The sequence below is a fragment of the Trichomycterus rosablanca genome, chromosome 3 (genome assembly GCF_030014385.1).
Source record: "Trichomycterus rosablanca isolate fTriRos1 chromosome 3, fTriRos1.hap1, whole genome shotgun sequence".
Taxonomy (NCBI): Eukaryota; Metazoa; Chordata; class Actinopteri; order Siluriformes; family Trichomycteridae; genus Trichomycterus; species Trichomycterus rosablanca.
The window spans coordinates 10,241,151-10,267,849 of NC_085990.1; the positions used below are offsets into that span (position 1 = coordinate 10,241,151).

Here is a 26,699-nt window from a genome sequence, read left to right on the forward strand (position 1 = left end):
CTGTATCTGAACTATGAACACATATCAATACCACTAAGTTATATCTGCTAAATCCACAAAGACATTCTTGTAATTATGTAAATTCCTTATTTTGACTGGTGTCATCTGTACATTGTAAAAATCCCTACACACATATATTTGCTTTTTTTAACATTTCTCCTCTTTTTACATGTTTGTTTCACTCGTTTGATGCTACTGTTACACTGCAAAGTTAATACAGTTCTGTCTGTCCATAGAATCAAATAGAATGCCTTTATTGTCTAGTTTAATTCTAGCAGGGTTTCAGAAGATTTACACCTTCAGCATTTAGCAGATGCTTTTATCCAAAAAAAACTTACATTATACATTCTAAGCAATTGAGAGTTAAGGGCTCAAGGGCCCAACAGTGGCAACCTGGCAGTGGTGGGGTTTGAACCAGTGACCTTTTGATTACTAGTCCAGTACCTTAACCACTAGGCTACAACTGCCTGAATAAGTGCTTCTGCTAAATGCTGAAAACATAAATGTAAAAGAACTGACTTTTTAAGGGTTTTATTTATTTATTTGGATTTTAATGTTTTTACACACCTTGGTTACATTCATGACAGAAACGGTAGTTACTCCTTACACAAGATTCATCCCCCAGGTGAAGCACAAGGTCCTGGGTTTAATCCCCAGGTGGGGCGGTCTGGGTTCTTTCTGTGTGGAGTTTGCATGTTCTCCTCGTGTCTGTGTGAGTTTCCTCCGGGTGCTCCGGTTTCCTCCCACAGTCCAAAGGCAAAATGAGGTGAATTGAAGATACAAAATTGTCCAGGACTGTGTTCGATATAACCTTATGAACTGATGAACCTTGTGTAATGAGTAACTACCGTTCCTGTCATGAATGTAACCAAAGTGTAAAACATGACGTTAAAATCCTAATAAACAAACACAAGATTCATCAGTTCAAGTTTAATGTAAAACACAGTCATGGACTAGTTTGTACTGTATCTCCAATTTACCTCACTTGCATGTCTTTGGACTGTGGAAGGAAACACGAGCTCCCGGAGGAAACCCACGCAGAGACGGGGAGAACATGCAAACTCCACAAAGAAATTACCCAGACCGCCCCACCTGAGGATCGAACCCAGGAGGCGACGGTGCAACCCACTGAGCCACCGTGTTGTAAGGGTCTTCAGTAAACACACGTCAAACACGTGTGGGTGCGGTCACGTGAGGTGGAGTTGATCCGACGGGCCAATCCCAGGCATACCAATCTGTTAGTCGGTTCAATCTTAGCCAATCAGAAGCGTCTGTGTGGAGAGCGCAGTCTGTGATTGGTTGCTCGGATATGTAGCTTAAGTCGGCACGTGTATTGGAGCGCGTGCTGACGTTTGGAGAAAGGAAGAGGGCGAGCGGCGGAGGAAGCAGCTGAGGATCCTGAACTGCTCGTCAGGTAAGAATAGTTTTCTCTTCAAAATAGTTTTATTCGACACAATTCGTTATTCTAACAGCTAATTATGAAATAAAATTCGAATAAAAGAAGGAACGCCGGGTACTGAAGTTTGTCTTGGCTTTTTAAATGTAGCGTCCTGGATTAACGGTCGTTTTTCCTCCGAGAACGTTTTCAGACATGTAAACCTTACACATGCAAAATATTCAGTCAGATTTACAACAGTTCAATTAAACACAAATATATTTATTAAACCATTTATTAAACCGTACAGTTAGTTTAATATTCAGCAGTCGGCATTCCGGTTCAACTCCCTCGTAGAAACAACGCGTAAAACTTACTCAGTTTAAAGTTTAATAGGTAAATACGAATGAAACACACTAGAACCAAATTTTCTTACCAAAAACCAAATATTAAATCAATTAACTTGAAGAAAAAAATAAGCAAATTTGGCTAAATTAGCCCCCATAGCTGAAACAGTGGAATCTTGCCAAGAATAATAAAAAACAAACCCCTGATTTGTCAGATTATGCTGAAACAAAATGTGTCTTTCTTACCCAGCAGCCAGAACCCAGGGCTATGATAAAAATAAAAATAAGTTGTAAATAACCTATAAATAACCTACAAATTATAATAACCTATTATTAATTAATACATTTTAATTTCATTTTTGGCAGCTACTTTATCCTGGTCAGGGTTGCAGTGGGAAACACTGGGTGCCAGGCAGGAATGACCTGGCCAGGGTGCCAATCCATCACAGGTCTTTACCCACCCACCCCTAGACATAGCCAATCATGTCTGTGTTGACACCCGGTCAGCGAATAGCCCCAATGAGATTTGATCCCATATCTCAGTGGTGGTGGACTAAAGTAATAGACGGCTGCAACACCCAAGCACATTTACTCCGTATATAAATCATGGTATTTTAATTTGCCTGGGGATCTGGGTTTGATCCTCACTGCTGTGACCCTGATCAGCGTGAAACAATCAGGAAAAGTAAATGACATTCATATGAAGCAGGGGATTCATATTATGAAAACCCACCAGGGCCCACTGGCCACATTTTCAGTACCAAAGGTTTTCAGACCAAAGGTTTTATGGTAGCTGCTCTTGATTGGTATCAACGGGACTCACAGTCGTAAAGATTTCTCAACAGAACCCATGCTTCAGTGTTTTAATACCAAAGGTTTGAGTGAAGTTTGTTGCTAATCACATGGACTAAGAAAAAACATTCTTGAAAAGCAAACTGTATGCTCATGACAATGTCCAGCTTGTTTGTCTGTAGACAGTTTCATCCGTTCTTGGATTACATCTGACCGTCCGGACAAATTGTACTCGTGACATAGGGTGAGCATTAGGTTTTGTTCCGTATACAACAGGAGCAGATAAACTAGCCCTATTTATGTGGGTATAGAGAGGTCACCCACTGTAGTCGATTATAATCTTGAACCTGGAATTAATTAGGAGGCCATGCCATTATTGACATTTTAACGTTACCAAAGTCATCAATCTAACTTGCTGGATGTACATTTTAGTGCCATGGATATTCAGAAAACCCACAATAAACTCATGAAAGAAGTCAAATTTTAGCGTTTTTACAGAAAGTATGTGTTCGAGTTGTTCAGTCAGAAAAGAAAATAACAGCTGAGTTTGTTGCACGCCCAGTTGCTTTTACTGTAGTCATTTTTACTAGAACTAGAATCTGAACTTCCATTTGGTACTTGTTTGGCACCGGGGGTTGGTTCTTCTGTTCTTGTTTGTGAATGTATGCACATGATGCGCACATGTTTATAAATCTGCAGACACAAGTATAATTCTGCTGAATGGAGAGTGCAAATCACAGTTGGGGGATGGGTGTGAGGCGTTTGGCGAGCCTGTGTGTGTGTGTGAGAGAGAGTGCTGGAAGGAGAAGATGAATATCAAGAGACCCCTGCTACATTACTCTGCCCCTGATAGCAAGTCATGATGCATAAAACCCATGCTCATTTTTTGCCTCCAGTCTGCAAACACAATTTCAGCCCCTCCTGTTTCTCAGTGGGGTCTAGACATGACCTAATATTCTCTTTGAACTCTTTGATCTCGTCTGCAAGCAACGGTGCACCTTTCATAAATCTTTTTTTTTTTTATTTGTAATTTTCAACATGACTGGTTTTGTTTCTGTGATTTATCAATTTCTGTTTAACTCATTTGGATTCATTTATTTTCTCTCTTCTCTTTAGTTATGCAGTCTGTAGAAAGCACTTCCCTACAGGCCTCGTCAGATTGGCCCAGTTCCGGCGAGGACGACTCTGAGGTCTTCCTGTCCGAAGAGGAGAGATCAGAGATCACCAGAGGTCACAGCAGATTGTCCTCATCTTCCCTCTCCTCTTCCTCTTCCTCAGAACTGGGATGGTGCAGTACAGAGGGTGAGAAAGAGAAAGCCGGAGGGACTCGTGGAGACCTGCTGTTTGCTCAAAAAGTGAGAATTCATAATGCATTCATTCAGATTTGTTGCCCTTATGTAGCTTTGGTGAAATAATCCCCTGTTGTCTTTATACCAGTGCTGCTACTGCTGTAAGGTGGAAATGTCTAGGAACAACAAAACAAACTAAGGGTCACTGGCCAGGCAGCTGCACAATAGAGAAGTCATGATGCATTAATTTAGATTTGTTGCCGTTATGTAGCTCTGGTGAAATAATTCCCTGTTGTCTTTAGACCAGTGCTGCTACTGCTGTAAGGTGGAAACAAAACAAACTAAGGGTCACTGGCCAGGCAGCTGCACAATAGAGAATTCATTATGCACCTGTTTAGACTTGTTGCCGTTATGTAGCTCTGGTAAAATAATTCCCTGTTGTCTTTAGACCAGTGCTACTACTGCTGTAAAGTGGAAATGTCTAGGAGCAACAACACAAACTAAGGGTCACTGGCCAGACAGCTGCACAATAATGAGATCACCATGCGCAATTCCAAGCATCAGCTGAAGTGGTGTCAAGCATGGCACGATTGAACTAGCAATTAGTTTAGCAAAAAGTTTGGCAAATTCTGCAAGAAACTATCTGCAGGAATGCTTAGTGCCAACTATAAAGTATGGTGAAGAAACTTCATGGATTGGCATAGATTTCCAATGCCAAATGTTGGCTAAAGTGGTGTAAAGCACACTTACCATTTAGAAACTTTCCAGCAGTCCAGGCAGAAGAACACTACTTGCTCTAAATGATAATCAATGAAAAATTGGAACGCTGTCTGTATTGCTCTGTATTGTGTGTCTGAATGGAATGGCTACAGTCATGTTCCAAATTGTTATTTTTGAATGTGATTCTCAACAAAGTTCTGATGTTTACACGCTCTTTCTAACACTTTTTATATGTATATCTTATTCTCTCTCTCTCTTGCTCTCTCTCTTTCTCTCTGTTAGTGTTTGGAGCTCCAGGGTTTTGTCCGTCCACTGTTAGAACTTCTAAACGGCTTGAAGAAGGGACGATTTGATAAAGGTGTGTGGTACCCTAGGAGGTACTTCTTAGTAGTAGCTGTGCTTTGTCAAAGTGACTTTCATTACTGGACTACTGATTGGGTTTTCATTTGTCAATCATTTCAACTGTTTTAAATTGTTTTTGCACAATGGGATGCATAATACATACTATTAGATTAACTTATTAATAGATTAATATTTATCATTACTAATGTGAATTTCTTGACAGGTCTGAGCAGTTTTCAGCAAAGCGTGGCAATGGACAGAATCCAGAGGATCATGGGACTGCTTCAAAAGCCACACATTGGGTAATTTATAAGTTCTTTTATATTTTTCTTACATCTACAAAAAAACACAATATAGATGGTCCGGTGGCGCAGCATTCTATTACATTAGCCCACCACCACTGTGGTTTGAATCTCATCAGTGCTGTCAGTCAGCCTGAGTGTCTAAGTGGAGTGGTGGTCAAAGCCCTGCAATGGATTGACACCCTCTTCAAGGTATTCCTTGTCTGAATGCATTATTGTTTACCGCAGTTTTTCTTATAATTCAATATGTGTACTTTTAATTGCTAAAAGAGTAGGGTTTATTTTTTAAATAATAATACGGGGAATTTTCTCCTCATCTATCTGTCTAAGACATGCAGTCATTCAATTTAAGATTGTGCATCGGCTGCACTGGACTAAGGTCAGACTCTCTAAGATTAGGGCAGACATAGATCCTACATGTGACCGATGCAGACAGGCCCCGGCCACTCTATTGCATATGTTTTGGACGTGTCCAAAGCTCCATGTATTCTGGCGTACAATTTTTGAAACTTTCTCTAAAATATTTGGGAGAGTAATTGATCCATCCCCGTTTATTACCCTGTTTGGTGTGACACCGGAGAGTGGCACCGCCAGCAAGAAAGAAATTAGCGTTATGGCCTTCAGCTCTCTCCTGGCTAGGAGACTGATACTGTTTAAATGGAAAGACTCTGCCCCACCTACATATTGCCAGTGGTTTACAGAAGTCGCTAGTCATCTCAGACTGGAGAAGATTAGATACACTGTCCGGGGGTCTACCGAGAAATTTTACAATATCTGGCAGCCCTTTCTGGCACATATTGGGGAGATGGGGGCTAACGGCACGACGGTATAATTAACATATGTAACTTTAATGTGATGGCATTTTCTGTTTTGATTTATTGTATACTGGCTGTATTTTAAGTTTGAATACTCATGTCTGGTCTGGGGGGAAGGGGACTTTGTTCCTTTTTTTATTTTCTCTTTGTTGCTATTTTTGTAAAACTGTATTAAAAAACAAAATAAACAGACTTTAATAAAAAATACAAAAAAAGAGTATGGTTTTTTTTGCCACTTCTGATCCATCATTGACTGGTACCTTGTTTTAGTAGTGTGGTTGCTTTGTTGCCCTTACGCTAGAGTCTTTACCCATGATCATTTTCTCCCAATCCTCTTCTGTTTCATCTAGAGAGAGGTATTTACCCACTTTGCTCCAGGTGGAAATAATGGTAAAGCACTGGTTCCCTCAAGTGTGCCTTCAGTCTGCAGGAACTAGTGGATCTACACACCATTTAGGACAGAACTCGCCTTCCAGCAGCACACCGATACACAAGCACAAAGACCAACTTCACATTCCAGTTAAGGTCAGAACACACACACACACCAGAACCACACACACTACTAATGTTATTACCAAGTTTGTGTCATTGCTACACATTTTTATGGATTGTACTTGGAAATGTAGGGTTCATTCAAGAATGCTGTTAACCTTTGGTCTTCATCTCACTTCCTCTTCACAGAAGCGAAAGTTAAGCTGGTCCAACACACCGACTGACTCTTCCACCTCTCCATCTCCTGTTGCACGCAAATGCTACCATGTGAATGAAAAAGAGAAAGAAACCCAAAGTTTATCACTTGGCACTGCCCCTGCACCCCAAACTGACCAGCCAGAGCCAAAAAATAGAGAACCTTCAGGATCCAAAGCCCTTTGTTGCTCTGAGCCAAGCTTGACATGGGTCCACATTTCCCCTCAACTTTCTCCACCCAAATCTTGTCCATCAAGTAAGATTTTAGGAAATGGAAGCAAACATGACAGGAAAGCCCACTTTCTCCTTACACTTCCTTCTACGTCCAACAGGGGCAGTCCAGCCACCCAGGACAGCGCTGTCTCCTCGACTACGTCCTTCTCTGAGCCTGTTGCTCGTCAAAGTCAGCAAGAGATGACCGATCAGGCCGAGGAACGGGGTCAGTCTTCTTGATCACAGTTCAGGTTTCAAGTCCTTTGCTAACTTAATGCACTAGAAACAAGCACAGGCTGCAGAGGAACTTGTGTATTCTGGCATAAATAAATATTGAGGTATTCTCATTTTTACAGTGTTTAACATAATCCTTTTTGTGGTTTTACAAACAATAGTTTTAAAAATGGGTGCAGTTTAGGCTGTGCCTTTGGGCTTTTTTAACTTAAAAAAGAGCAGAATATCAGCTGCAATGTATTTTACTGATCTAGCATCAGTCAGCCCTTCCTGTAAATGAGTGCTGTGTGTGTGTGACCTGGGTTTGATAAGTGACAGTTGTCCCTAAATGACATCCTGTCCTGAGTGTCCTTGTTTCAAACCATCTGTTTTGATTATTTTAATTATTTATGATTGTATAACTAATTATCAGCACATGCCTACTCAATGGAATTGATCTATTTGAAGCTATTAACTGAAGTCAGACAGAATCGGCATGCAATAGATTAAAACAGGAAAAAGTTACAAATCAATGTTTTAGATTTGGGAACATTAGGGATGACCACTTTGTAAAACAAGGTTGTATTAGATAATTAATGCCCCAAGGTGCTAAATAGTTTAACGTATTCGTGATAATCAGATCATTAATGAATATCTGAAGTGATCTGATTATTGAAGTGTTTGTGTAAACATACCAAACTGGATCTTTGCCCAGTAATCTGGTTTGTTAGTTTATTAGGATTTTAACGTCATGTTTTACACTTTGGTTACATTCATGACAGGAACGGTAGTTACTCATTACACAAGATTCATCAGTTCACAAGGTTATATCAAACACGGTCATGGACAATTTAGTGTCTCCAATTCACCTCACTTGCACGTCTTTGGACTGTGGGAGGAAACCGGAGCACCCGGAGTAAACCCACGCTTACACGGGGAGAACATGCAAACTCCACACAGAAAGGACCCGGACCGCCCCACCTGGGGATCGAACCTTGGACCTTCTTGCTCCCAGTAATCTGGTAAACCAGCACAAAACTAATAACTCATCCGTGGTCAGAAACTAGTGGTGAGTCATACCAATTTTATATGTAATGAATATGTAATGATGAGCCAAAACTTTTCGGGCACAGGGCCACAGTCAAACTGGATCCACTTCATAAAATAAACATAAAATACATTTTCTGTGAATAATAAATAGAGAAACTGGCAAGAAGTGTAGCTGAAACACCAGAACTCAATAATTAAAAGCAGTGTCCGAATACTTCTGGGCATATTGAGTATAGTGTTAGAAGTGCTGATTTCAGATGATTAAATATTAATGATAATATACTGCACATTAAAATAATGACGCAAGATACCTCCTCATAAACTGATTTAATCTGCTAGGTATGAAAAATCAGATTACTGAGTAACAGATTATTGCTGAAATGTGATTTCTTGCAGTTATTTCATTATTTCATTGTTATGAACTTTCTTGTCCATTATTATTTTGCACTTGTTCTTGCACAGTGATTTTAGAATCAGACAAATTCAATTGCACCTTTTAATTTATGATTTTACTGATTAGATTTATAATCTGAATGCATTTCAGTAATAAATGAGATTAACCTGCCGAATACCATGTGAGCAGATCTGAAAGCCTCTGTGTGCTTATAATACACAGAATGTTAAACTCACATAAGAAAATATTATTATTTCAGCATCTAAATGTATTGCTTTTATTAGTTTTTGTACTTCCAGTGAAGGCTTGTCACTACAACTTAAAGAAATTTATCAATGAAAACAAAAACACTGTCCCAGATTTGGTCCGCTTTTAGAATACATTGCTGCCACACTAGTCGACTTAATGTTAAATAGAGTATGATTTCATCACACAATTTTACTTTCTATGCACTGTGAATTTTGATAGAAATGATTGTGTGAACGGTATCGTCCTCATTTTTCAGCAACATGAGGAAACAAATATGCTGATTGGTTACCGTCCTTCTGTTCTCTGGTCAGTTTTTAGGTAAATCCCTCTGTATCAGTAAAACTCTCCTTCTCTTGTGTGCCAGTTCCCAGCAGTGCCTATGCAACTGGGATGAGATGCTTCCAGTGTGGATTGACTTAGATTTTTTTGAAACACTTGTTACAAAATGGACGAGCCGCTTAAGTGACAGGCCCTGTGGGGATTCGAGCTTAAGACACTGTTAGGAATTGAACCCTTGTCCCTATGAACAAGTGCATGTTTTTTTTATGTTGTGCCACCTAAGACACTGATAGCTTATTGTCTTTAGCAAGTTTAAATCAGAACAAACACAAGTGGTGCTTTTATTGATGAAATGTGGTGATTCTATGTGTATTTATTTTAGAAAAATGTCTGTGATCGCTGGTATTAAACTGGTGATGTCATAGAGGTAGATGAGCCACTTAATCTTTAGTAGATGGTGCAGTCAAATAGATCTTAAAATAGGCAGAAGGAAAGAGAAGGTTGTGCCTTTTGGTGACATTATGGGGTCCCTGTGAACCAGTTTGAAAAACACTGCTTATGCAGTGTGAAAGGATTTTCTTGTTTCTGTAGACAGCAGTGGGGTCAAGTCAAGAATGAAGCAAGTGCGATAATAGGATTATGAAAGAGAATGCATTACATTTTGCAATAATTTAAAAAGGGAAAATTGACAAACTGCTTTTGTATAGTTTAGTAATGTTGTATATTTTTGGAAAGGCCAGGGTGAGTTAGCAGAGCAAACTGGTTTAAAAAGAAAGACATAAATATAGCAATAGGCCAGTGTTTCCCAAACAGGTCCTCAGTGACCTTAGCCAATCTTTGATCCTCAGTTCCTGTACTAGGGATTCACTGTTGTTATTGGTACACTTTACCATATTGGGGGAAAAAATTGATTGGTTTGGGGACCGATGTGTTGAGGAAAGGTCAAATCCGACAGCAGTAAGATTAACAGTAGGTGCCAGCTGTAGAAATGTTGACACGTAAATGATGAAATAGACCTTGGGAAGCCACACTGGTCCAATTTTTTTTTCTCTTCCAGCACATCGGTCTACACCACATTTTCTATGTTCAGGATTTGCATTGCCTCCACTGTTATGCTTTATTATTGACTTTAGAAAAGCAGACAGTTGTAAAGTCATGGCATCTTTTACTATAAAGCGAGTGGTGTGCAAGCAGTGTAAAAAAAGAACTACCTTTGAGACAGGCCAAAATGATTTTCATTGGATTTCCAAAGACCATGCTGGGAAACATAAAAACATGAAAGGTAAAGATTGGTTGTACAGTTTTGTATATATACAGCCATGGGATCACAGTATGGTTTAGGGTTTGGGGGTATAGCTGTCCATGTCTGTGGTTCCAAAAAGAGTTAAATTATCATTTTAAATGTGCTTCCCACGAAACCTCTAGATCTCCATGTTTTGTTCTTTTACCAACAAAATCAGCTGGGTTAAGTCAGTCGAGGGGTCAGGGCTGAGTTTCCACCTGAAGTCAAGATGCAAAAGATGCTGTAGAGGTGCAGTTTTCTGGTCAGTTGTATCAGACAAGCCACCGCAGTATATTAAAACCAAAATGCCATCATGTTGGCAAAAAGGTTTTCTAATATGATAAATCCCATGACATCTGATTCACAGGTCATTGAATTAAATTCAGGCAAATGTATAAAACTCTCTTTGAATGATTCCATCAAAGCCCCTTTCAACCCCGTTTAAATATGGGTTTCACATTACCAATGTTGGGTTGACTTTTACACGTCGGTACATGAAAATTTACCAGGTAATATCAACGACCCAGTAGGCCCAACGTAATCCCACATATAATAGATTTTTATTTCATCAACCGCTTCATCCTGGGCAGGGTCAGGGCAGGTACGGTTTTACAGAAAAAATACTCCGTCACAGAGCTTTAGCTATCTCCCCCCATCTCAGACATCAGCTTTTCTTTACCAGAAAGTGACATGGTATTTACCTGGAAATCACACAGGGGTTTGACACAGTAAATTAAACATTTTATTGTTAAAATTGCTGGTTAAAATGCAGCAATGTGAACATGCACGTGTGAAAGGGCTTTAGAACCTATTGCTGATATCCAGTGTACTTTATCAATTGGTTTCAAAGTGTCAGAGGCAGAAAGAGAGGGAAATTTAAGCTATCTGGATCTGAATTCCTTGAGGACTGGTTCAGAAAACACTGTAATATACAAAAAATGGAACAAAGATTGTACAGTTTTTGTAAGTAAAGAGACGTGAAATAAGATGAAGTAAAAAGTATCCAAGACTCCAGTGCTTCCTATTATACTGTGTTTGGTAACCCCAGACTTTCCCAGCGGTGTTAGATTATTCATAGTCTATTTATTCTTGTGTCTGTTTCTACAGATATTTATGTTATTTGAATTATTTATTCATGCTGACTTGATTCTTGATGCTTATTGCTTGCTTCTAGAAGTACTTTGAAAATGTAGAAGTATTGCAAATTATTGTAATTTTTTAAACATATCTTCCTAAACTCCAACATCTGGTCAGCAACAGCTGATTCATATATTTTTTGACACTATTATTATTATTATTGCTTTTATTCACTGACACTATATATTCCTGGCTAATTAAGCAAACACTGATTGCAGTATTTAAACAGATTATAACTCCCAGAAATAAATAGTTCATGCTAGTAAACTAACAGTGTCATATCAGAGCAGTTAACAGTTAATGAAGGGACAAATGAAACATGCTGCTATAGCTTTTCAAAAAGGACATTTGTTACAGTTCCTAATGAAATCAGTTTTTTTTCAACGGAGTTCATTTGTTTTTATGTTTGTTTTAAACAGAATAACTGTTTTATACAAAGTAATTGCACTTATTTTTCTCCATTTCTTCTCATCAGTGCTCATCACTTCTCATGTACATGTATTATTCTTTCTACTTTTTTATGCTTTTAATAAACAATGCATTTTGGAAATAATACATTTGTCCTTGTATGATTTACGTTTATGGCATTTCACAGACGCTCGTGAAATCATACTGGGAAAACACGGATTATCAGATTTTAGCTTGAGGCATGCTGTCATTACAGTGTAAAGGGAAACATACCAAATAATAAAACTATTTCTCACTCAAACTGTTCTGCTGATTATATGATTCTTAAAGAAAAACAATGTATTATATTTGAGAGACATGCACCAGAAACATTTGCACCGGTGGCGTATTACAACAAATACATTGTAAAATGATAAATGTTAGCTTATTATATACCATTATTATTAGACATGCAGAATGTTTGTTTTGGGTGAACTATGCTAGCTCACTTCTGCTGGGATCCAGGTTTCAAATGGTTCTATCGGTCGGGTAGGTGTGTACATACAGACACGATGGGCTTGGCGTCCTGTCTGGGGCGTGTTACTGCATTGACCCCCTGATTCCTGGGAACCTGACCCATTGCTACCCTGACTTGGATGATAAAAATGCTGTAGTCACAGAAAAAGAACAGTTAAAGAAATGATTTAAAGCATATGTAATCGTGTGTGTGTGTGAGTGTTGTTTTAATGCCATGCTGCATGTCAGGTTACTATAGTAGACACACCCACCGACACACCACATGTACTAAGCATGTGACCCGGGGACACACCATTAGCCGAACAGGACAGCATTGCACCATCCACCATCCTTCCTACTCCCCACACACACTCACAACTACCCCTCCCCCTCTATGCAGTTTTTGGCAGACCTTATTCCACTGCCTCCCCTTCCCTCCCTCCCGTCTCTAGAATGGTTAGATACTGAAGTTAGCTGGGAAAGTAGGAGAATGCAGGTGGTTATATTTATTTTTAGGGTCTTGAACTTGTTGGACATCCTATTTCAAAAACATATTTTTTTGTCTTGAAAGGCCTTTCAACAGATTTTTAACAGAGTCTGTGGTACTTTATTGAAAAAAAACAGCATTTTTGTGGTTGACTTTCCAGTTTTGCTTGAAGGTGGGTTCAGTTGAGGTCAGGGCTCTGTGCAAACCACTGAAGTTCCTTTGCACCAGTTTTGTCAAACTATGAATCTTGCTTTGTGCACAGGCAAAGTAAGGGCCTTCCCCAAACTTGTCACTAAATTAATGACAAATCATTCATTATATAATTACTGTGCAGTCCAGTCAAGTTTTTAATTTTAGATAGATCTAGTCCTGTTTGGGTTGTGTTACTGAATTGCACCTGGTGACTCCATGGAAGCCGGACCCACCGTGACCCTGACCAGAATAAAGAGATGGTAAAAAATTTCAATTATCACATGGTTGATTCAAACAGTACCATACATAAGTGCTGTTTATTACAGGCAACATGAGTGTGTCTGGTCAGTAATGCATTGCATGTACTGGGATCTTTTGTGACCTCCTGGGTGGGTTGTCTGATCTTTATGAGTTAGATGTCATACTGCAAGTTGTGACTTTCAACCAAAGAAGTTTATTTCAGACACAGCCAAAACAGGATTGAAACACAGCCCGTGTGCTTCCTGTGCCTGATATTATAAACAGATTGCACATGTATGGAAAGTTGCATTCTTACAAACACACACACACACACACACACTCAAGTCGGCGTGGCTGGGTTACATCACAGGTCATCAAGTTCAGCGTGCGGACTCTGTGCCAGAACCAAGGCGAATGCAGAAAGCCTCAGTTTTCAACATTTGTGCACTTCACACGTGCGACTTTTGCATAACTGCAGCGTCCCATCATACTTTTACAAGCACATGTAATACAGCTGAGCGTTCTCACTGGAAAAAAACTATTAGACACACACATACACACAAGAGTTGCAGTTGGGGGAAGGGTGCAGATGGGTGAATAAAACCCTGCCCCACAACAACAAACACATCCGACTGAGAGGTACTAGACATGCAGTTACTGCAGATGAGCACCACAGACAGACAGTTGTGGGTTCACACTACATTTGTGTCGTACAGTCGTAACAGAGATTTAAGGAGAAATGGGACTAGGGGAAAGGGGGTGTAAAATCTCCCCCAATTGGGAGCACATTCAGTATCACCTCAGGCTCAAATACTACAGCTACATGACCCACATTAGAGAGAGGAAGAGATGGAGGGGAAGAAATGAATAATGAAATGTGCTGCTTGATCATACTGGTTCTATGTTCAGGCAAATAGGTCAAAAGTATGTGGACATTTCCTAATCACTGAATTGACGTGTGAGGTGTATAAAATTAATTCTAGGGTGATGGTAGCTCACTGGTTAAAGTACTGGCCTAGTATTTGGATGGTGATGGTTTAAACCCCACCAAGCTGCCACTGTTGGGCCCCTTTTTGCATTGCATTGTGTCTGTTAAATACCTAAAATGTTAAGTGGATTGACCATGTAATTTAATGTGTGGTTATGTCCAGAATGGCATTAATTCCCTGTATAGCATCAGACATAACGCGACCCTGACCTAGACATAAATGTTAGTAATAGTACTGAGAGGTTTTGTATGTTCTTCTCATATCTGTATGCATTTTCTTAGCACTGGTCTTCTTCTCACCTCAAAAAACCCATGTAGAATGTGGATCAGCTTCACTACATGCCTTTATTTGTCATACTCACATATACACGTGTACAGTACAACAATTTTTTTCCACCTATCCCAGCTCATTTGGAAGCTGGGGGCAGTGCACAGGGCCAGCCATTGTACAGCACCCCTGAGGCCAAGAGGGTCTTGCTTAAGGGCCCAACAGTGTCTGCATGGAAAGAGCCAGGATTTAAACTGTCAACTTTTCAACTGATGGCCCTACGTTCCACCCACTAGACCAGGGTTTCTCAAACCCTGGAGGGTCGCGAGCCAAAAAATGGGTGGCGGAGAGAAATTATAATAATAATTAAATAAGTCAATTTTAACAAGCACAGAAACACAAAATGAACTTGAACACAATATTTTACATTACACCTTGTAATCCACAGTGGGACCAGATTGCCACCGATTTCATTAATTACGTATATATTTTATTTTGTGTTTTTTTTTTAAATACATTGTTTGTGTTGCCTGGGTCACAGTAAAAATCATGAACAAAATGTGGGTTGCTTGAAAGAAAGTTCTCTGCACTAGGCTACCACTGTCCTTAATGAAGCTTAAAGTGCAAGTGGTTCAGCTGGTGGACTATTGGGGTAGCTAAGGCTCTGGGTTCGAGTGTGGATTTTGTTAACTGTGAGAAATTTTGCATGTTCTCTCTGTGTCTGCATGTATGTCCTCAGGTTACTCTGGAAGCCCCACTCCAAAAAAAAACCACACACACAACATTCAAGATTTAAGATTTACTTTATTGTCATTTTACTGTACACCAAAGTGTACAGAAAAAACGAAATTACGTGCATTGGTTCACGTTTAAAACACTGCAGGTTTAAAATATAACATATATATAAAATAGTAATGAAGAAAAATATGTAGGATTAAAAAGGTACATTAAAAGTTTAATAATAATAATACTGACATTACGAAAATTGCACACTGTAGTTAAGTATTGCACATGCAGAAAAATTCACAGTGGTTATACATAATGATAATTATTGCACATTTTGTTATTGCACATTTCGTTACAGCATGTTAAGATAATAGGATATTGCACATGTTATACCCATAGATGAAATATTTGTTAGATTTGGGTTAATTTGTTCTGTTCAGAAGTCTGATGGCAGTCGGGTAGAAACTACTTCTAAAACGGTCCGTGCTGTAGCGTAGACTACTACAGTACCTTTTACCCGAGGGCAAAAGGGTAAACAGTCTGTGACAAGGGTGAGCGGAGTCACTTATGATGCTCCAGACTTTCGACAAGAGGTGCTTTTGAGCCAGATCCTCAATAGGTGGGAGTCTGGCCCCTATGGTCTTTTCTGCTGCCCTAACCACTCTCCTCAAGGCCTTTTTTTCTGAGATGTTACAACTCTAATACCAGAGGGAGATGCTGCTGGTTAAAACACTCTATTGTGCCTCTGTAGAAAGTGGTGAGGATGGGTGGACTGAGATGGGCCCTCCTCAATCACACACACACACACACACACACACACACACACACACACATACATGCAAGAGGTGAAACAGTTTTATCTCTTTCTGTTCATGTGGTGTTCATGCACAGCGCCTTGTGTGGCGCCAAACCCACCGCGACCCTGACCTGGAAAAGAGGCTTAGACGTGACCCTCAGCTCCGGTACAACAGAGGGCAGCAGTGACGTAATCGGCGGCTCATTGGCGTCGCGCGGATCCGGTCGCTGGTTTCCGTTTCCAGGTTTAAACTTCACATCAACGCAACGTTTATCTGAGCGCTCGAGCCAGAAACTTCTCTCACTGAGTTTCTTCATTTTTTGTTACGTTTCTGGATTAAAACCATTTATCTGTTTACAGAGTTTAAATTTGTAAAAGAAGCATTTTGTTACGAGTTAGACTGTGAGCGGAATTAGCCGGTAAGTTCCTCCGAATCCGTTCATTTTAGCAGTAGCTAGCTGGCTAACGTGCTAGCTTAGGGTTAAATTAGCAACTGTGTGATAAAGTCAAACATTTCAGATTCATTATAAGTTACAGAGACGATTAGCAGAGCTTCGTTGTGTTTTATTATTTAATATTTATAAACAACATGCAAAGACTCCTAATGCCTTACTAGTTCTGCTAGTTTTAAAAAATCAGCCCTCATTAATTGTAGAGATAAAATAACAAACATTTATTCAATGAATATTCACATTATTTATCGGATGTTTTTACCTAACACAATCACATCTGTTAGCATTGACGTGTCAGAGACAGTTGGAAGTTTTGTCGAGGTTTATACACATTTATTGTGGATTTTCTGAAAATATCCTGGCAAAATATTTGTCCTTGCTAGCTTAGATCAATAGTTTGCTGGTGTAGAACCTTCTGGAACCTCCTTGTACTTTATGCCCTAATTTCTTGGGCCCATGTAAAAAGGGTCAATTTGATTGCCCATAGTATTCAGTAAATGGACAAACTGCCATCTATTTTTCTGAGGAAACGTATCTGAATCCTAAGAAGCAATTCAAAGAGCTCAACAAAACAAATCAGTCGTACATTTCCGAACTGCTAAAGCCTGAATGACACTGTTTACAGTCAAGCGAGCTTTACATTACTATGTGCCTAGAGACTGCCATGCAGCAATGAAGCCCTCTGGATAAACACTCACGTATTGGATGCTTTTGCCTCTTAATTCATCTTTATTTATTTATTTATTGCACAGAGTTCTTTCATACTTATATTATTATATTTATCCGGACAAAACATACACCAAAATTTGCTAATTTGGTGTATTAAGGTCTATAATATCATCTAATTTTGACATGGCTCATAGCTAATTCTCTTGTCTACATATCTGGAGACTTTCCTGTGCCCATATAAATTGGTCTAGTTTGACTGCACCTATTAATCGGTACATAAACAGTGCCACGGTACAGACGATGTTTGTTAACGAAGACCTGGTGGTACCAGATATCACAGGAAACTTTTAGATGTCTTGTGGATTCTTGTCTTGGCTGGTTGGTGCAGTTTTAAGTATAAGCGGATTTGTTTTAGTGTTATGCCTAAAAAGGCTTTAATTTGAGGGGTCAGTCGTTATTCTTTTCCTGAACGCCTTTTAAAAATGATACATTTTAAAAATTGATACATTTGAGATGTTGGAGATGTAACCAAAACCATATAGCACACATTTTTGGGTTAGGTTAGGTTAGGTTCTTGGGCCGAAGACACTCAGACTGAAGTTTACAACTATTGTATAATTGTCTTTGTCTTACAAATACATTTTTAATGTGCCTGTGAACAAATTAACCATGTGCAACTCTTCCATAGTGCTATAACCAAATCAATGACACATCAGTTTTGTTTGTTTAACCCCTGTGCTGTTTGGACAGACACCAGATATTGTTCAATGTTTAAATTTGATTCCTTTTATACTACATTGCTAAACCCGCAATATTTTTGTTTGTGTGGAATCCAGTTCTCTTCAGCATGTCTCTGCCCAAGCGAGAGGTGGAGGAGCTGCGGCCCTGGGTGGAACGCACTGTAAAGAAGGTGCTGGGCTTTTCCGAACCCACTGTGGTCATTGCAGCTTTGCACTGCGTGGGAAAAGGCCTGGACAAACAGAAGACAACAGGTATCTCAATTAGGGGTTTGTTCATTTTGAAATCAATTGTGGTTAAACACTAAATTAGGCATTTCCATTTACTAGAGACATGTTCAGTTAAAACATTTTGCAAGGACCCATAATGCTTTATTACAGGTGCTATATAATATCACAGAAGTTATTTTTCAAATCTTCTCACGTCTCCAGAGCGTTTCTGGTTTACTAAAATATATTTCATATAAAAGTGCATTTCAGACAGTATTGTGGATTGTTTTTAAGATTGATGCTCAGTGTCAACAAGTGGCACAGCCAGCAGAGAGCAGGTTTGCAGTGTATCATGTAAAACGTGTCAAGTCTGCAGTGAAAAATGCTTGCAAAATACTTTTGTTAAAGCAGCCTTTTCAGCTACTAGATTAATAATACTAAGCTGCCACTGTTACACATTTGATAAACTTTTTTTTAGTTTGTTTTGCCAGAACACCTACACCTGTTTTCTGTTTGTTAATATGATCAGAAACTGATAAATGTGTTTTTATTACAATTGGATTGTTTGTGTGTTGTTTCAGAGCAGCTCAGGCCTTTTCTGGATGATTCGGCAAGTAGTTTTGTGGAGCGTCTGTTTGAGGCCCTGGATGAAAGCAAGAACTCTCGGGGGAGTAAAGGCACAACCGAGAAAAACCGGAAGAGAGAACTAAAGGTTTGTTTGAACCCACAACCTTAAAGTGAATACTTTGTTGCATAGATGGATACAGCAGACTTGTTGACAAGCATTTTCGTGGTATAAACCCAGAGTAATTTAATCTCTCTTCAAACTTATTTTCAGGATTATAAACCAAATGGAATCCCAGCCCTGATCTCTGTAACTGCTGCAATTTGTAGTAAATGTCTGAAAATAAACAGTGTATTTTCTGGATTTTGTTAGGCCTTAGGCCTTTGGTGTTGGGTGGTTTGTGCTTTAAGGGTATAGTTTCCTGTATCTTTCTTTCTTTATGCAGGAAGTTTTTGGAGATGAGGTAGAGCCACCAAGGGCTGGAGAGGGGGATGAATCTGCAGTAAAAAAGAGAAGAGTGCCTCGATTTGAAGAGGTTGATGAGCCAGAAGTTCTACCCGGACCTCCTATGGAAAGTCCCGGCATGCTCACCAAGATGCAGGTACACACCAGGGTTAAAGTTGCATGTCATGATGGTTCTTGTAATCGTATACAGAAGATCGTACAATTCATTATTATGCAGCAGTGTGCTTACTTTTTTCTCAGTCTCAAAATAAATGTTCTTTTTTTTTCTGTAGATTAAGCAGATGATGGAAGCAGCCACACGCCAGATTGAGGAGAGGAAGAAGCAGCTAAGTTTTGTTGCTCCTGTTGCATCGGTAGGCACCCTTACAAACAGTTGTTGTGGATTTAGCAATTACAAGTTGATACAATACTGTAAAGGAACCAAGGTCCAGCTGGTTTGGTTTTGTTTACTGAACTTACTAATGGTCAAAAAACAGTTATGAACTAAAACAGTGTTAGGAGCACAAAAATAAAGCAAATAAAATGAAACATTTGCACAAAGTAAAATGTTATTACATACTTGGTGACACAAGTGGGTGCATTATTATATTTATGGTTATGCTTGTAAAGTACATTGTACATTTCATTGTCATTTTTTGTTTCTGCCACTAACCCTACTTCATCATCTCTTCAGCCCAGATTACCCTCGGGTCCTTCCCAGCCTGTGGCTCCTGGTGTGCGTCCTCTCCTTTCCGGAGTTGGCGCTGCAGGCTTGGGCCAGTCCATCGGCCCCTCTCAGGCCGCCAGCTTTATGAACGATGCCATCGAGAAGGCGCGCAAGGCTGCTGAGCTTCAAGCCAAGATCCAATCCACACTGACCCAGAAACCAGACATCCTGGGAGCTCTGAACAATACTGGCTCACAAAACCTGGTGGCACTTGCCAACCTTCATGCCATGGGCATTGCACCACCGTGAGTGGACTAAAAAATCAGCATACACACAGTCGCATGTAATATTGATTAAAAAAAAGGTGGTACATCTGATGTCTATGCTGTGTGTGTTTTTACAGCAAAGTGGACATTCGTGATCTGTCAAAGCCAACACCACTCATTCTGGATGAGCTTGGCAGGACTGTCGACGCTAGCGGCAAGGAAGTGGAGCTCACACATCGCATGCCCACGCTGAAAGGTAACACACATATATGCAAACTTGTCTATACTGATGGACAAGTCTGATAGAGCACTTACATTTACAGCATGTACATTTAAAGCAGACTTTTATTCAAAGCGACTTACAATTGTGACTAGGGGGTTAGGGGCCTTGCTCAGGGGCCCAAAAATGGCAACTTTGTTGAGAATCTTGATCCAGCAACCTTTCGATCAATAGCTCTATACCTTAATGGGTAAGCTACAATGGCCCATTTAGTTTGAATTGTACTTAGTCACAGAACAAAAACTAATGAACCTTTTTGTAAGCACTGAGCTTACAAAACTGTCTAAGGAACCACAGAGTTCTGCTATGCACTGGAAACAGATCTTGATTAATTTTGGGTTGATTTTTTTTAAACAGAGCTGGCACATGAGCATCGAGGGTGGGTGAGTCTCAATTTGGCAGTCTGAACACTCACTCTTAAAGTTCAAATCAGGCATCAGCAGATGAAAAGGAATTAAAATAACCTTTTTCACCAATTGTGCTAATCAAAGAAAGACTCTTCTGTTGCTTTTTAAGATCTGTATTCCTCGAGTTTGTATCCCAGGTGGTGTTATCAATCTGGCAGGTTGATGTGGCTTCATTGCCGCTGTACAGTTTCAATCTTTGCTTTCTGGTTGAAGTGCCTGCATTAGTGATTTGCTTAGTAACCCTTCAAAGTCCCATTTCTAACATTATCCCGTCTTTTCTGACTTTCTTTAGCTAACATCAGAGCAGTAAAACGAGAGCAGTTCAAGCTGCAGCTTAAGGAAAAGCCTTCAGACGACCTTGAGTCCACGTCGTTCTTCGACCCCAGAATGGCCGTGCCACCACCGCAAAGACAAAGAAGAGGCTTCAGGTTCCACGATAAAGGCCGATTTGAGAAGATAGCTCAGAGGATACGCACAAAAGTAAGCTAAACCTCAAGTCCAGACATCGTACTCAAATAATTCAATTCAGCAGTTTGAGTGTTTTTGATTTTTTGATATTCGATTCCTGGTTTAGTAAAAGCAGATAACATTTTTTTTATTGTTTGCTTGTTTTTTGGCTTCAGGCTCAGTTGGAGAGGTTGCAGATGGAAATTGCGCAGGCAGCTAAAAAGACTGGTATCCAAGCCTCGACCAAACTAGCTCTGATTGCCCCTAAGAAAGAGCTTGGTGAGGACGAGGTGCCTAACATGGAGTGGTGGGACTCTTTTATCCTGCTTAACAGCACAGAATTGTAAGATCCTACATCTACAACATCCAGTCTTTTTGAACATAGCTATGAATTTAGTGACTCACGAGGATTCACATCAGTTTCATGTTACACTGATACTGTCTCTGTCTGTTTTCCAGCTTTGATAATATGGTGTTTGACAATATGGAGTTCCATGGGATCACTAATTTGGTGGAGCACCCAGCCCAAATGGCACCTCCAGGTACAAACTGACAGGTATAGGGTTAAAGGCTACAGTGGGTCCTTCTGAAAACCTAGTGAGCTGCCTGCTGGCTACTGCCTACCTAGGAGGCTGCCTAAGTAGAGAGGATTCTTGTAAGACATAAAACTTGTGAGGCAGATTATTTAAACACACTACTTAGACAGTGATTATGTCACTGCAGTTTTCTTTTACTTAGCTAACACACCTATCCATAGGCCATTCAAACCAATGGGATGAGGTGACACAACCTGCTAGCATTCCAGCTAACATATCCCTCAGTGTACTGAAAATGAGCGCCTGCATAAGTTGGAGGGTCACATGGAGCTTAGCGTGGCTCTCCATATGGCTGGTTATATGAACAGCTGCAGATTGGACACGTCATGGGGTATGTGGTGATCAGGCTCTCTATGATCAGATCAGAGTTTGTGTGGTCAGCAGCGGATTTGCAATTAGGAATTGGAAATTACTAGATTTGAAGATGGGGGGGGGGGCTATGTGTAGAATTGATAAGCATCCTGACTTCAGCAATGTTTAGCTGCTGATATGTAATCAAAGCAGCCATGGTGTGAAAGTACAACTTCTAATCAGGGCATGTCCCATACTACTAGAAAGTGCTACATGTTCATCTCTTAAATTTCACCCCTTCTTGTCTTCCTCTTTTTGATGTCTCTTAGTGGACGGTGATATAGCAGTGACGCTGGGTGTGTACCTGACAAAGAAGGAGCAGAAGAAGCTGAGGAGACAGACGCGGCGTGAGAAGCAGAAAGAGTTGCAGGAGCAGGTTCGGCTTGGTCTCATGCCCCCACCAGAGCCCAAAGGTAAATCGGCATATAGAAGAAAGCTGGAAATATTACACATGGTCCTATAGATAATAAAATACGTTTTATTATTGATGTTGGACAGGATGGCCTGTTTCACAATTGATGTTCCAATTCGTCCCAAAGGTATTTGGTTTTGGTAGGCCTGAGGTTATGGCTCTGTGCAGGCCATCTGTCAAAATATGTCTTTATAAACCTCATTCTGCACAGTCATGCTGAAACAGAAATGGCCTTCCCCAAACTAATTATTTCTGTTGGCTGTCTATCTACAACTGGACTCAACATATAGACCATGTTGTGTATTTTTTCATGTGATCGGTTTATTAATTTTGCATTTGTAGTCTGTGAAAAGCTTTGATCTGATTGATCTCATTTGTTTGGCAGTACGTATCTCCAATCTGATGCGTGTCCTGGGCACGGAGGCGGTGCAAGATCCCACGAAGGTGGAGGCCCATGTCAGAGCGCAGATGGCTAAGAGACAAAAGTAAGCTCTATCATATGTTGACTTTGGCTGTAAGAAAGAAAAAAAATCAGCATCAGGGTTGCATGATGCCACATCATAGAAAATGTGTGCTGTCTGTAAGGAGGCATGTTTTAACTGTGATAATGTAGGTTTTCCCTTGGCTCCCCATAAACCCCTTTGAGCTACAGCAGTATTAACAGGACAGACTGGACCACTGAAGTGCAGGTTTAGAGGCAGCACAAATGTGAAAGATCCAAAGAAATGAATGTTAATTTCACTCAACCCAAACGTTTTTTATTGCCATGCCTTATGGAACAACGGCCTGAATGTTCAATGCTCGTGATTGTAGGGCTCACGAAGAGGCAAATGCAGCACGTAAACTCACAGCGGAACAGAGGAAGGAGAAGAAAGTAAAGAAGCTGAAGGAGGATCTGACTCAGGGTGTTCACATTTCTGTCTACAGGTAATATGTTTTTAGGTCTGCTATAAATAAGCCGTCTCTGAACCATCAGTGACGCTGTCCACGGTCACACAAGCTTTACAATGGCATGGGTTCAGAAGATTCAGTGGCAGATAAATGAATGGCTTTCCAAACCCACGACAATATACCACTTTATTGACTGACAAAAAATTAAAGCTGTGGCGAGAGTCGGGGTTGTGAATTGCATCTCATACGATATTGCGACATTGGTGGATCAGTTGGAAACAGTTGTAATAAAATCCCATTGAGTTTTTGGTTAAACATTTTTACAGATATAGTATTTACTTTATCTCTATTCCACTATATGGCATTTTCCATCAGAATCAGAAACTTGCATAACCCAGCCAAGAAGTTCAAGGTGGAGGCCAATGCAAACCAACTGTATTTGACGGGCACCGTGGTTCTGCACAGAGACGTCAACATTGTGGTGGTGGAGGGAGGTGAGTAAGAGAGAAACAAGCAGTACAGAATGAATCCTCTTAAAAACTCGTCCTGGTTGCATACTATACCAAACGTCCACATGCTTTTCATCTCTTACAGGACCCAAATCGCAGAAAAAGTTCAAGCGACTGATGCTGAACAGGATCAAATGGGAAGAGCCCAGTTCAAAGAGGGAAGGTAAGATTCAAGGGAGGGATTTTCAAAGTTCTTATAAAGTTCATACAAGGTAATGTGAGCAACATTACCACAAATTAATGTTTTAAAGGGATTTAAGCTGAAATAAATGTAGGTTAAACTAATAGACAAAGAAAATAAGGATGACTATGAGATGTTTCAAAAGATAATATTAAACATCGAACTATGCTATTCAGAAAGTTAAAACATGCTTGATTTTAACACAGCCCCATGAAATGGAACATGAAAGCTGATTGGCCCCTGATCCACTATATTCCACTATTAAACATCTTGAGTTTATTCTACAGGCCTGCAGGCACTGTCGCCTCACAGCAAGAAGGTCCTGGGTTCGATCCCCAGGATCCGGGTCCTTTTTGTGTGGAGTTTGCATGTTCTCCCGGTGTCTGCGTGGGTTTTTTCCGGGTGCTCCGGTTTCCTCCCACAGTCCAAAGACATGCAAGTGAGGTGAATTGGAGATACTGAATTGTCCACGACTGTGTTCGATATAACCTTGAGAAGTGATGAACCTTGTGTAATGAGTAACTACCGTGTCCGTCATGAATGTAACCAAAGTGTAAACAACATGTTAAAATTCTAACAAACAAGCAAACAGGCCTGCAGTGTTGTTACAGAGCTTTTAGGCAGATATAGTGTCATTAAAGATCTAAATTTCTGGCAAATCAGTTTGCAGGAGCACTTGAGACTGCCTAAAAAGGTACTAAGAAAGGCAGTCTCAAGTGCTCCTGCAAACTGATTTGCCAGAAATTTAGATCTTTAATGACACTATATCTGCCTAAATGACACTATCTGCCTAAAAGCCCCCCCCCCCCTTCTTCCAAGTGTAGTTGTTTTCAATTCCATTGCTGATGAGCACCGTAGACTGTCGCATTGTCACCGGCTGCTTTTTCACCTGCCAGTGGCAGAACCTTACAGAGACAGAACCAGATTTAAAAATGATTCAGCTTTCTGGACTTTTAATGCTAAATTTTGTCTTTCGTTTCCCCACCAGAGATTCATGGCTCAGACGATGAGGGATCGAGAAAGCACAATAAGTGCTCACTCGTTTGGGAGGTAAGTAGCATTCAGACATGTATGCCATGACAGTTTGGGAATGTTCTTGATTTCTGAGTCCTAATGGGTCTTAATTAACAAAACATCTCAGACACCCAAAATCCACAGTCAGTACTTTAAAGCGTGACTGAAGAGGACTGGGTCCTTTTTTGCATGACAGTCTCTAATCTCATAACTGTGGCCACCCAGTTTTCTTAATCCACAGTATTTTGTGTCATTTGTTTCTCCTCATGTTGATTGCCCTCCACTGATGCTTGTAATATCTCCTTGCCCACTGCAGGGTACGGCAAAGGAGCGCAGCTATGGTGAGGTAAAGTTTAAGCAGTGCCCGACGGAGAACATGGCACGTGAGCACTTTAAGAAACACGGCACAGAGCACTACTGGGATCTGGCATTGAGTCAGAGTGTCCTGGAGACTGCAGATGATTAGAGGCCATCACATCAGTGAGGAGTATGAAAGAGAACAATGCAATCCGAGTGAGACAGGCAGTCATGTTTGGTCTTTTGAAGAAAAGTAGACATTTAAGACTGCATGGTATAATCACATCCCGATGAGCTCAGTGAGCTGGATTTAATCCAGCATGTGCAGCAAGTTGACGGGCGTGTGTGTTCAGGTCTAGTTTAATAACGGAACTGCTGCTGTTAAATGGATATCAGACTAATTGCTCATGATCACATTAAACCATTTGTGGACAGTCTGTGGACTCAGATTTGACTTGTGATGTGCAAAAAGCTGCTGGCTTGAACTCCATCATTCAGTGGACAAGGGTTTTTGTTTCCAAACCAAAATGTAAATTTCTTCTTTTTTATTAAGTGGATTGAAGATACTCGCTGGTCTCTTCAGAGCTGTAAAGCTGATACCAACTGCACCCAGTCATTAAAGTTTGGAGGGGGAAACTGTATTGCATTTGAATCAATGCCGTGCCTGTATTAAAACAATAGGCTTAATATGTCATTTTGCTAATAATTCTCAATTAAGTTTTACTGAATTGAACAGTTGGATATTATTTCAGTTTAACACTTTATGGATATTATTTCAGTTTAACACTTTATGGATCAAGGTATATTGATACGTGACCATGAGCTCTCAAAATCATGAGCATTAATATGGAGGGCTTTCCACAAATAACTGACCGAAGCTGTCCATTGAGATTGATGTCAGCTGTTTATGCAGGCCATTGGAGTTCCTTCACATTAAATTCTTTAAGCTGTGCCTCACTTTATGCACAGAGAAGCGATAAATAAAAATATATCAGTCTGTAAGGTTTGGTAAGGCTCTGGGACTACAGCAAACCATGGTGAGTGCAATTATATCCAAACTGAGAAAGTATAATTTCCACTATTATTTAAATTGCCACTATTTCGGTATGTGTAATGCAAAGTATTCAGAAACCTACACTTCTGTCAGAAATGAAAGAACAACAAAACATTTTATTTAGATCCAGGATAAAGTTTAATCACGCCGATATATATATACGC

At 40.1% G+C, this 26,699-nt stretch overlaps 2 protein-coding genes across 2 annotated transcripts; both read left to right on the forward strand.

Moving 5' to 3' along the window:
* Positions 1–1,332: 1,332 nt before the first annotated feature.
* ciarta (circadian associated repressor of transcription a) lies at positions 1,333–7,235 on the forward strand. The gene is made up of 6 exons (XM_062991819.1): positions 1,333–1,414; positions 3,631–3,869; positions 4,806–4,881; positions 5,089–5,167; positions 6,333–6,507; positions 6,664–7,235. Exons 2-6 carry the CDS (start codon positions 3,633–3,635, stop codon positions 7,120–7,122), a joined length of 1,026 nt encoding a protein of 341 aa, XP_062847889.1. The 5' UTR covers positions 1,333–1,414; positions 3,631–3,632; the 3' UTR covers positions 7,123–7,235.
* A 9,159-nt stretch (positions 7,236–16,394) lies between these two features.
* On the forward strand, positions 16,395–26,122 carry prpf3 (PRP3 pre-mRNA processing factor 3 homolog (yeast)). The gene is made up of 17 exons (XM_062992630.1): positions 16,395–16,505; positions 18,044–18,199; positions 18,736–18,866; positions 19,165–19,320; positions 19,457–19,537; positions 19,858–20,135; positions 20,234–20,352; positions 21,076–21,263; positions 21,407–21,573; positions 21,690–21,772; positions 22,447–22,590; positions 22,975–23,074; positions 23,403–23,516; positions 23,856–23,974; positions 24,075–24,152; positions 25,159–25,220; positions 25,501–26,122. The coding sequence occupies exons 2-17, from the start codon at positions 18,055–18,057 to the stop codon at positions 25,648–25,650; spliced, it is 2,115 nt and encodes a 704-aa protein (XP_062848700.1). The 5' UTR covers positions 16,395–16,505; positions 18,044–18,054; the 3' UTR covers positions 25,651–26,122.
* The last annotated feature ends 577 nt before the right edge of the window (positions 26,123–26,699 follow it).

What these genes read in the sequence shown, in the direction of transcription:
- ciarta (XM_062991819.1), top strand. Translation starts at nt 3,633, where the DNA reads ATGCAGTCTGTAGAAAGCACTTCCCTACAGGCCTCGTCAGATTGGCCC. An exon ending in GAAGGGACGATTTGATAAAG is followed by an intron (nt 4,882 to 5,088) that starts GTGTGTGGTACC and finishes ATTTCTTGACAG; the next exon opens with GTCTGAGCAGTTTTCAGCAA. An exon ending in CTTCAAAAGCCACACATTGG is followed by an intron (nt 5,168 to 6,332) that starts GTAATTTATAAG and finishes TGTTTCATCTAG; the next exon opens with AGAGAGGTATTTACCCACTT.
- prpf3 (XM_062992630.1), top strand. Translation starts at nt 18,055, where the DNA reads ATGTCTCTGCCCAAGCGAGAGGTGGAGGAGCTGCGGCCCTGGGTGGAA. An exon ending in CTCAGAGGATACGCACAAAA is followed by an intron (nt 21,264 to 21,406) that starts GTAAGCTAAACC and finishes TTTTGGCTTCAG; the next exon opens with GCTCAGTTGGAGAGGTTGCA. An exon ending in GCCCCCACCAGAGCCCAAAG is followed by an intron (nt 22,591 to 22,974) that starts GTAAATCGGCAT and finishes TTTGTTTGGCAG; the next exon opens with TACGTATCTCCAATCTGATG.